We start from the raw sequence: 12,324 nt of genomic DNA, 5'->3' as shown, positions 1-12,324 counted from the left end.
GTGTGTAATTGACGATGAAACAGTAAAGTAATTATGTGTTTAGTTTATACTAGATGAATTGCCTTTTGTCCCCTGAGGAAGCACACCAGCAAAACTCATTGGGAGAATAAATGCATGGCACATTTGAAATATTATTGTGAAGACACACACGAATTAACTGAGGAAATATTGGCCAATTGGCATTCATAGTGCTACAAGATCGTGAATGTGGCTGCGGGAGGCATATTGTAAAGGAGGGTACAAAATTGTATGTGTTTTTATTCCTATATTTATTGCATGTCAAAATGAATTTTTATTGAGAAAAAAATCTGTAGGAATCAATAAATTAATACTGATTTTAAACAAATGCAATTGTGTGTGCCTCTTAAAACCCCAGATGAATTGGTTTTTGTGTTAGTCTATAATAGGGGATGAGGTGCAAATCAAAGTGACTAACTCTGGGGAAATATGTGAGTGAAAGTTATATCATTAGGAAATTCAAGTAAAAAAAAAAAATTTGACATGAATATTTTATATGAATAAGAATGTAAACTCACCAGTAGGAGAAAAAATAGTACCTCGAACTCGCCCTTCATGGATCTGGGTCCTTTGTACATCAGCAGCTATGTGCCATCTATTAAATGTAGCACTGCAAGTGGGCTGTGGCTCAGCGCTTAACCCTAGTGATATAAATGTAAAAAGATCCACCGTGTACAGAAATGGGCTAGCTTTCACATGTCGTTTAACAGGTCGCTGAAATGGTTTTTGAGGCTTCAATGACCATAACAGTCCCATTGGATATACTCCTTCATAGTTTCCTCCAAGAGCTGGATTGCTATCCAGGTCGATTTGCCCTTCTCCATCAGCTTTGTAAAATGCTCGTGACTGGAAGATGTTTCCAATATCATCATGAAGTGTTAAACGAATAGTTGTCAGTTGATGGGGTTTCAGTCCTAAAGCTTTAATGTGCACATGTTCATCTGCCAGACCAGTTTCAGGGGTAACCTGAAGATTCACCATATCTGGAAATTGTACAAATTGAAAACAAAACTTGAAACTAGAAATATGTGCAGTGATGTAATAAACATTTAGATGAAGGTCAATATAAAACATAGATATAAAGTTAAAAATTCAAATGTATAGTTTACAAATAAATATAGTGTAAACAAACTTGTATGCAAGTAAGTGAAGATGACTGTGCTTCCCTTTTGCCTGCAGATATTCATCCATGTGCTCATTATAAAGCCCTTAAGAGAACAAACTGTATTCTGATAAAGTTAAAGAGAAGTATATCACTAGGGATAACGTTTTTTCTTTGGAGTTCTGGATAGTGTGGGGAAGGGTTAGACCCACTGTCAAGTTTTCATTACTGTCTCTGTCCCCCTGAGGAAGATTCACCTCTTTATCTGTACTGGTGACCATTGTCACAGAAAATTAATATGAGAGGAAATACAAACTTTTACAGTTGTCGCTAGAACCAGAAGTTAGGGGAAATCATCTAATGGGGACACCTGTCTAAAAGAAGAATTCCCCTAACTTCTCTTTGGGACACAAGAGTAAATTTCCCCAGTGGTACACAGGAAAAGAAAACAAAATGGCAGGGGTTTTAAAACATCTCTATGCTATTCAAAAACGAAAAAAAAAGTTTTGGGTTTTCATACACTCATTAATTACTTTCGTTTGACTCACCAGACCAGAGCACCTAAATGAACTTAAATGGTTTGTACATTAAATTGTCAGTGCAACAATATACAAATATGTCAGTGACATTTCAACAAACTCTGCAAACACATCCTAAAACACAAAGGGGTTGATTTACTAACCTTATAAACACACCACGAACATGTATACACCTCTGTAGTGTGTTCCCTCCCAGCATGATCTATGGGTGGAATCTAAACACCTTTGTAGTGTGTACACACCAGCAGGTGTGTTGTGCAAAGCCAAGCATGAATTGCAAGGTGATGTTGTGTAAATTAGCTCTATGTTGTGTTGCTTGCGTTGATGAATGCAGGAATGTAAATGCATGAGCTAACCATTTTTGTCTAAACTGTGAAGCAGCATTATATATGCATCATGTGCATGATTTTTCCATGTATGGCATTAGTGGAAATATGCTTTTAGAGACTTTTTGGTTGATAAATACATTTTGCTGTGTAAAAATCACACGCACCTAGTGCGTGCGTGTGTTTTAGGTTAGTAAATCACCCCCAAAGTATTAATATACTGCACACAGTGAACTATGGCATAATATGTCATTAGACGTGTCCATAATCACAGCAGTACAACATTGAGCCTGAGAAAATCTAAGTCCAGCTCACAGTGAACTGTGTAATATATTTAAGATGTGTCCAATCTTCTCCTTTACTGTGTCAAATTGTACTTAACCAAAAGTGATCGGATGGGAACACTTCATCCAACACCCCGTGCTTCTCCCCCACCAAAATAATGCTCACCTCCTGGGAAGACCTCTGTAGGGAACCATCTGACTACAGAATTTTTAGGATGAGATAAACCCAAGCACCTGCTTGTCACAAGCTCCTCCCACTAACAGTCTCTCGAATACATGCTTCAGTATCATGTGATTATCTCAAATAAAATAAATTACAAACCAAAGTGCTCTCCTTAAAAGTAAATCAACTTCATTAACCCTTTCGCTGCCAGTTTTGTTTTGCACACACTATAATCAACATTTTAGGCCTAAAATCTACTTAACCCCCCCAGAATTATATATTTCCTGAAAGCAGACACCCTGTAGAATAAAATGGTGGCAGTTGCAAATTTGTATGTTCCATAAAACATAAAAAGCGCAAATCTTTATCAAGGCCAACATTTCAGGAAAATATATAATTAAAGGAGAACTATGAGGTGAGTGCTTTTCACTCACCTCATAGTTCTAGCCGACCTGTGACAATGAGACTGTCACAGGTCGGCTCAGTAGATCAGGAAGTGAGCGAACACATACCGGCGTTCGCTCACCTCTCGATCCTGTCACATCTCTCTGCCGTGACAGGGGAGGGGCTGGATTCCCCCCTCCCCGCTCCAATCCGCCAGCGCTGACGGGGTACAGCTGGCTCTGCCTCTGGATAGGCAGAGCCAGCTGTCAGTCACGCAGCTGGGCGGATCCTGGCACAATTGTCGGGATCCACTTCAGCTGCGGCGTCTCAGTATACCGCGAGCAGCAGCTGCGGCGTCTCAGCAGGGCGCAGGTGCTGAACGCAGGACCCAGATAGCAGTCTGGCAGCGTGGTACAGAATCAGCAGACAGGACGTGGCCAGGAACGGACTGGGTCGACAACTTGCCGGGTACCAGGCAATGGGCAGAAACAGTTCAAACAGGCCAAGGTCAAAGGATGCAGAGCAAAATCAGAAGGTCAGCATGAGCCGGGTCTGGGTGATCAATCAGGAAAGCAGGTTCAGGAATTAAAAACAGGGTACAGCTGAAGATCAGTCAGCATGGAGGACAGGCTGTCTTAGCCATAAATAGCCCGTTTGGTGGCACCATTCTAAACGAGTGCATGCGCACGTCCACGCGCACACCGTGGAACAAGCACACAAAAGCACTCATGCCTGTGCAGAGGCACACAGCCATAGACAATTCTATGTGTAGAACTATGCACATGGCTATACGCATGCTCTGGACACAAAAGCTGGTTTTGGCTTCCTGACATATACAGATAATTGCAGCAGGCATAATGAATAAGTACATGCACCATTGAAAGTAGATGAGTTAATTCAAGTGGATAACATCCCTCCCAGTTCTGCACCAACCCAACATGTGCACAACTGCAAGGGAAGGAAGCCCCAGGCATTGGTTAGTTGATTGCAGTTGAGCAAAACAGTGAAAAAAAGCGAAAAACGATATAGAACACCAATGAGGCAATTATTTTATAAACATGTGCACAACTGCAAGGGAAGAAACCCCCAGGCATTGGTTAGTTGATTGCAGTTGAGCAAAACAATGAAAATAAGCAAAAAAAACCCGATGTAGAACAATTATTTTATAAACAGCGGGACAAAGTAAACATTTTCATGAAACAACAGAGCTGGAGAGAAGATCCAGGGAGTTGATGCTATATCTCTTCTACTTTTCAATTTTTCAGTGAGTTTGGAGACATGTAAGTAGAGGTCCTCCCTTTGTGCAAAGGGTATCATTCTCCAGGGTAAAGAGTTCCAACTCTCAAACCGGGACTTAGCTCACTTCGGTAATGATAATTACGTTTGAGAAGTGAAACTATGAATTAGGAAAAACCTTTATACACGGTGTTGGGTAGTCCGTGTCATCATCAAAACGTGGACAATAAAGAATGTAAAAGTATTTACAGATTTATTTGTGTTACTAGCCACCTTAGTTGCAGATCTCATTTGCTCCTTTGCTTGATCCTTGGATTAATTCCACTGGTGTGGGGAAGAACTGTGTTCAATTCTGGCCACTATGTGGAGCCTGGCCAGGTACATCAAAACATATTTAATTTGCAAATTTCCCAAGCATTTCTTGGCTTCTAGTGATGTCTGCTGATGCTGGATTTCAACACAAACATTTTAAAACACTGCTGTCGTGGTATTTTTAAAAGGAATATTGCCTTTCTCTTGCTAGCATCCCCATCTATATAATTGAGCATCTTGATGGTATGTGGTGGTGATAAAGAAATTACAAATATAATATATGGATTTAATAAAATGTATTATTTGAACCTATGTAATATGAAAAAACAACTTACATCATACTGCTTTTCCCCTAGATACCACACCTAGAATCATATATCATATGATTATTTGTCCTGATAATGAATGTTTGCTATGTCAGCTTGTACTTCAATGTCAACTTGTTTAATTTCGTTTGATTACCACCATTTTTGCAGATATTAATAGTTAATGCATGTAGAAAAGGAGGTTTAGACTTTTGGCTGGACAGGACAAAAACTTTTACTCAAATGTGTAGAGTGTTAAGAGAAAGATATGATGAGGGGAATTTATCAAAACTGGAGCAGTTACCCATGGCAACCAATCAGCTTCTCTCTTCAGTTTGTTCAGCTGGGATTTGAAAATGAAAGAGAGAAGCTGATTGGTTGCCAGGCACAGCTGCTCCAGATTTGGTCTGCTCCCCATTTTATAAATTCCCCTCAATATCTTTTCTCTAGGAAGTTTCTCTAGGGAATCCTAACAAAAGAATGCAAGGTATGAAATACATCCCTAATAAAATGAAGGAAGCATCAACCCCAGTCATCCTGTTGACTGACTTTGATTCTGATCAAGCATAGGAAGTTGGCAAATCAGTACCACTATGTGCAATGAAGGGCAATGATAATTGGTTGCCAGTTACTTCCATGCAGATAGCGTTTAAGGAAGGAGCTACATTGCCTAGTCAGCTTCAATACCCCCTCAGTGTAGTCCAAATAGATGGCATTAAAGCACAAATAGATTGGCTACTAGAAAATTAAGCTGTAAACACCACTTTATTCCCCATTGCCAAATGCCCCACCAAGGAAGAAAAGACCACAGCATATCGCATGGTACAGTACATGATCTAAGAGCTGTAAACAAAATCATTCTGGCAGATGCCCCTGTGTACCCAACACACACACTGCTAGGAGATGTACCCCCTCAAGTGTTTGTTTTACTGTAATTTATCTAGCAAATGCGTTCTTTTCAGTGCCCTTGCATCCAGATTCCTGGTATTTGTTTACCTTTACTTTCTAAATGACACAATAATGCTGAATGCGTTTTGTACAAGGAGCAGTTACCAGCCTGTCCGAATACAGCAGCAAGCCAAAGGAAGCATTAGACATCTGGATCCCAGGACATAATAAAACTAAATTGTTACAGTACATACTGCAGATAACCTACTGCTATGCTGTGATTCTTATGACATTTGTCAAGCTGAAACTACCAGTCTTTAGTGTTTCCTAGCACAAACTAACAACAAAGTGAACAACATCAATCTGAAATGCAGAATATGCACTCTATTGATGTTTGTATGATATCAAATATTTACTCCACCAGAGCTCCAAGGAGTTTTGGTTCAAAAGCAGATTGGTATACACATGCTACTGCAAAAGTAGGGGAGAAGAACCCTGAGCCCGAGGTATTAATCAAGAGGTGCTTGAGGAGGTTCACTGCGTCTGTCCCCTCATGTAAAGCAAAACAAATGACAAACGCACTCAACAATTTGTCACCAACTATACAGTAAGGTGTCCCCTCAGGTAGACCAATAAACTCTTGTTTTTGCAAGATGGCTTGAAGTTAGCATTGCATCTGCTATGAGGTCTGCTGCAATGGAGGGAGTTGATCCTATTTGTGGCTCAGGTGAAACTTGGATTTGCTACTCTGTCCTGGAACTTGTGGAGATGTTGGCAGAAAAGAGAGATATCCACCTTAATCTCCTGTATTTTATAGTGTAGATTAAGGTTGTCTAGCAAGTAAAAATTGCCTCAATTACTCACCTACTTTGGCAGTGTCAGGTATGGGTTTAATCAGGCACAGGACGAGGCTACTAAATGTTTGCAGCATTGACCCAGTGACACGGTAACATTGGAGGATAGAAGCAGGATAGGTCACAGGAGGTAAGTGCAGTATGTACTGAAGGATGTACGCTGTGGAGAGAACTTGTTACATGTGTCCTACTCCGTGCTGATTCAGACCAGATTTCCACATGCTTTGGGATCATTTTTACTTTTTTTAAGGACATAAAAAGCTTTTATTTAGTGCAGTTTATTATTCAAAACCCTCATAATTTTTAATATACGTTGACAAAAGGACAAAAATAGGGAAAATGCAACTTTGGTTCTTTTACATTAACATTTTTAAATCAACCATTTAAATATAATTATAAATACTGTAATCCTTTCTAACTATATACTTTTTGCTCTGTTCACAGGAGGTGCATAGAGAGAGAGAGAGAGAAAGAGAGAAAGAGAGAAGCATAGACCCCAACCTGCATATGATCACCCTAAGTGATTATATGGACCAGGACTATGCTGATTGGTTCCTGACCGTGTGGAATGAACATTCTACCAGCACGGGAAACTGCGCCTGAAAAAATTAATCTACAAATTGCAGTCATCAACAGACTAAAGAAAATTAAGAGGACATTCTAATTGTTTTTTTACTGGATGCCATCAGTAGCTCCCTGAATACTTTTAATTGGCTGCCTGGAATTTCTCTTTAAACGGACCTTGTCCTCCAAGCAAGGTCTAATTTTTTTTATTGTGGCCTCCTTCCCACTTTTTAAAACAATGCATTCAATTGAAGAAAACAAATGTGTGTGTTAAAAAATTAGATCGTCTTCTCATGACATTTGGGCTACTCAACCATCCTCAGGATTTGGTTGGAGAGATGATGATGTCACCCTGGCCTATAGGCTAAGTGGGCAGAAGCCAGAGGAAAGATAAATATGATAGCTAATAGCTAACAAAGCATACAATAAAGAAAACATTCCAACAACCCCCGACCCCCCCATCCCCTACTTAACCCAAAAGCCCAAGGACCACTTGCCACCCAGAAAAACCCACCAAGAACAAAAATAAAATATACTCGTCAAAACCAAGGGAGGTGTGAAAGGCACATCTACTATCCCAGAAGAATAATGCAAAACAACGGCAATAGCCACGCCAGAATCTATATTTTGTCACTATCTGACGTGATATCTGCTTCAAACCAGCAATCCCAAACATTATGACATTTAGCCAAGCAGTTTCTGTTTTTGTAAGTAGCTTTGTACAAATAAATAGAAGCATAAACTAATCTCTTATCTTCCAAAGGGATTTTCTTAAGATTAGTGCAGAGTTGTAAATTGTGGTGGTGGTGGGGGGACTGCATTGAATAATCTGGCCTCCATGTCTGTGAAGGTTCTCATTCATCCAGGTGTGGTATATCTGTAAAAAAATAAGTCAAGGCAACTGGACTCGCTGTATTTTTCTTGAAGATGTTTCACTGGTAATCCAACTGGCTTCTGAATTGAGAAAGCTGGTTGGATGACTAGTGAAACGTCTTCACGAAAAATACAGCAAGTGCAGTTGCCTTGGCTTATTTTTTACAGATATAATATGACCTCTAATTTATATACAAGGTCTGCTTTAAGAATGCCATGTACACGCAATTCAAACTATGTTTTAAGTGAGGGTGAGAGCAACCTAATAGGATTTTATTTTATACTTTGTTTCAGATCTCAGAGAGCAATGAGGGAATAAATTACCCACATTTTTTGACAGATGAGAGGTAGAGCTGAATCATATACAGAATGGGCTCATGTCTGTATTAAAAAATGATAGCACAATAAAGAAAACTGCCACAAAATAACAAGACCTTAGTATGAAAAGTGGAAGACAGTGGAACACAGAAACAAATCCTATCATGCTGAATACTTACTGTTCTGCTTGTACGTTCTGTGAAGCTGATTTCAGCTGGTTTTTCCAAGCAATGTAGTGGCTCCCAGTTACCTCCCCTTAAGTAATGTGTACAGGTCATAGTACAAAATTGTATATGCCTTAGTTTTACAGCTAGCTGAACTTTGCTTCAAATACTGCAGATTTTTACAGTGATATCTATTACCATTTTATGTCCGCTGCAGCAATTTTCTTAATCCTACTTTTTTCACTCTGACACCAAGACATTAAAAGGGGGGAATGCAGTTCACTGGGACAGAAAAGGTGCAGTCCTCTTCAGTTAACTTGTATTCCTATTCTCTTGCATTTCATTTGTATATGAAGTATTACCGAGGGTTATTTATGCAATGATTGCTTAATCAAAAGTACGTATAACATTTATTTGGATTCCCATGTGATCCGTACTCTATGTTGATTGACATGATTATCTTCAGGCTCGGGTCCTTCACCCTCCCCCTTTAGGTCACACCCTACACTTTTAAAGAAAGAAAGCTCTCTAATCATATCTTTTTTTACAGTGATCTTTGGTCTGATCCAGACATTTAACAGGTCCTCTTTGCAATCTTCTTTCTCTGGTGTTGTGCAGATCCTAAAATGCTGCAGGGAATGGCTCCACATAATGAAGCATAACGTGATGCGGCTCTATGCTGAATTCTTCCTGGGAGTTCAGGTTGGGCGGTGGAGCTCCGACACCCTGGGCTCAGATGAAGTGACTTGAATAATACTGGATGTCATTTATTCCAAGAGAGAAGCAGCACTGCATCGCTGTATGGTTGATCCTATGGGGTACAGTGCTAAAGATGGGGTGGATATAACAGCTGGAACCTCTTTTTTTTTATTTTTAGCCTGCACTGGGAGATACTTTTTTTTTGCTTATGACCAGGCAGGACCTGGGCTTTAAAGTGAAATGAAATTTGGAAGGGCGATTGCAAGGGAGCACTTGCCATATTGTGCAACAGCATATTTGCACATTATGTCAGATTTACCTTAGTGTGTCCTCCTTCAGTGATGACTGCTCCGCGATCCCAACTGCCTCTGCCATCTTCTTGGACCCTTTTTATTTCGGACCTTCTTTCTTCAGCTATTTGGCAGCCAGTGTTTATGTAACTCCACATGCACACTGAAGTTACATTGTCCCTGCACCAAGCTTCATTCTAAGTATCTTAAACATGCGGCTATTCACTTCAGGCTTGGACGGCTGATTTTAGCCGTACATCGGCTGAGATCAGCCGTACATCGGCTTGCTTCGGCTGGCTTCGGTTCAGCTGGACATGCTCAGCATGTTCGGCTGAGCTGAAGTGCAGACGTGCAGACGGAGTTCGACTCAGCCGATCCAACCTCTGGCTGAGCCGAACATCCGGCAGGCTACTCGCTGCCGCTCCGCCTATTCTCATAGGGGCCGAACGGCAGTAAATGAATAGCCGGCATTCTGCTCGGCTATTCTGCTCGGTACATCCATGGTATCGAGCAGAATAGCAAAATAGAGAAAAAAGTTGGGGAAAAAAATCAGAATTTTTTTTTTACAAAAGTAAATAAATGATAAATTTTTAAAAATAAATATTCCAACAAATTTTACAAAATCAAAGATTGAAGAAAGAAAAACAATTGGGCGGGCACTGACAGCTAACTACGCCCAACTGTTTCCTATTGGCCGGGACCTGCTAGTGGTTCTCAACCTGGGGGTCGGGACTATATGTTACCAAGGGGTCCCGGCCCTAGAAAGGTTGAGAACCACTGTGCTAGAGTCTTCTAGCAGGTCCCGGCCAATGAATAACAACTGGGCGGAGCTGGCCGTGGCGTCACGGCCGGCTCCGCCAAGTTGTCATTGTTTGATGACAGTCCAGCTAGGGACGCTGATCTGTCATTGCAACTGGGTCCAGCTATCAATTGCGAGGCTTTCGGCTGGTCAATGGCCGGCCACTCGGCCCGCTTCGATTTTCACTTCGGCTCAGTCGAGCCAAAGCATATGCCTTCGGCTCGGCCAGCTTCGGGAGCTGTACAGGCTATAGTGAATAGAACCGAAGGGCTCCGGCGGCTGAAGCTAGCTATTCTGATCCTTGGGCTAGCTTTTTGAATAACCCTCAAAGTCTCCTATAGCAAAATACTTTACCCTGGCAATTTTCTTTTCAAATTCATGGCTTCAATTGTCAAGCCAAAACTTCAAAAAAAATGGATAGAGTGGAGAGCCCTTGCTGTACGGTTGAGTGAATCTGCAGGTTCTTTTAGTGAAACATCCTCAAAATTCTAAATATCAGAACTAGTCCTGGAACCCCACTGATGCCTAAGGAGTGTAAATCTTGATATTCAGTTTCTTCCTTTTGTGGGGCTAATAAACAAACGATTGTCCAAACAAAGACATAGAAAGGGGGACACTGACAAGGGGACATGTATCAAAGCCAAAATCAAAACAAAACAAAAACAAATTCACATACAGTGTGGAGAAGCATTTCTCAATGGTCTGGTGGAACGGACGGGGGAGGGTACAGCTGCCTCTGCCTCTAGATAGGCAGAGCCAGCTGTCACTCACGCAGCTGGGCGGATCCCGGCACAATTGTCGGGATCCGCTTCAGCTGCGGCGTCTCAGTATACCGCGAGCTACAGCTCGCGGTATACTGAGCCTAGGGTAACGGGAGGACGCTAGTTTGTATCCTCCCGTTACCCTAAGGAGAACTATGGGAAAAGTCTTAACCCCATAGTTCTCCTTTAAGCACATCTTGTACTGGGCACTTTACTTCCAAGGATACTGCATTGGAAGATGATCGATTTTATGAGAGAGGACTCTTTTTATAATATTCAAAGTTTGATATTGTATTTGTATATAAGAATACAGCACATTGTGATTGTTACAGTTTTAATGTATTATTTGTGAAAATTGTTGTTTGATGGTTTAGGTACTTTTTGCACATAGCACTTATTTAGTTTGAGAATAAGAGCTCTGGGATACACAGCTTTAAGGCCTCATTCACACAGCTAAGAGCCGGCCTGTAGAGATCCAAGTGGCGTGCACGGCCGTATCGTGCCGTTCCCAGGAAGGACAGGTGCTGCATGTGATTGTACGCAGCAGCCTGTTCTTCTCTATGGAAGGACGTGGCCGTACGCTTACCCGAGCTGCCCATCTGTGCGGGTGCCCGTGCTGGGTCGCAGACAGGGCGGCGATGCTTAGAGAAAGAGAGAGACTGCAATAACAAGCCATTTTGTTGACTGGTCTTTTTAGCACATCCTCTTATAGAAACCAGCTAGCGATAGTAGGATATAGTGTATGCATGTGTATGTTTTAGCAGCCTGTATGTTTATGTATTTGTTTTCCCTGTAAATAAGTAGCGTATGCACGTAGCATTTTGTATAGAAAAAGTACATTAAATACTACAGTGTACTTTTGGGTCGGTTTCCTTGGCTTTACTACAAGAATCAGATAAACAAATAGCTTTGTCAAGCAAAACAAAATGTCATCCTGCCTTGCCAGCTTATAACAGGACATGCTGGAAAAACTGTAGATGTGCCAAGGCTGCAAAGAATCAAATGGTTTTTGTAAGTATGGCAAAACATTCCAGTGGGTGCTGGGAATTGTTGATCAAAGAAGGGGACCGACAGCTGATACTTTGCCCTAATCTAGCTATGGTGGGTGGAGAGGGGTTTCCTTGTGACAAGAGTTGGCAGACTTTTATTCAGGGTGCAAATTGTGGCTTGATAACATTTTAACGCACCTTTTATTCTGAAGCCTCTAAAAAATATCATGATTTTGCTTTTTGCAGATCAGCTAATGCGAGGGTAGGCAGGCCCGAATTCCCCACAAGGCCACCGAGGCCCGGCCTCGGGGCGGCAGGGCGCAGAGGGGCGGCAGCGGTGTCCTTGTGGGGAAGTTCCGGCCGTCGGGCGGTATGTTGCCCTCTCTACATTCAGTCCTGCTTTGCACATGCAGGACTGATTGTAGAGTGAGGAAGCCGATTGTTCGTTTACATGTG

At 41.5% G+C, this 12,324-nt stretch overlaps 1 protein-coding gene across 1 annotated transcript in view; it reads right to left on the bottom strand.

Annotated features, from left to right (window-relative positions):
- The window catches only part of LOC108795509 (acyl-coenzyme A amino acid N-acyltransferase 1-like), a 6,916-nt gene extending 5,917 nt beyond the window's left edge, over positions 1–999 (bottom strand). Inside the window, exon 1 of the mRNA XM_018566783.1 lies at positions 537–999. Within this exon, the coding sequence (XP_018422285.1) occupies positions 537–999 (463 nt within the window). The remainder of the gene's footprint in view (positions 1–536) is intronic.
- Positions 1,000–12,324: the final 11,325 nt, after the last annotated feature.

This window comes from Nanorana parkeri, unplaced genomic scaffold (assembly GCF_000935625.1).
Source record: "Nanorana parkeri isolate BGI_ZX_2015 unplaced genomic scaffold, ASM93562v1 scaffold975, whole genome shotgun sequence".
Lineage (NCBI taxonomy): Eukaryota > Metazoa > Chordata > Amphibia > Anura > Dicroglossidae > Nanorana > Nanorana parkeri.
Note: the sequence above shows the minus strand (reverse complement) of the source record. Positions and strands in the feature narration are given on the sequence as shown.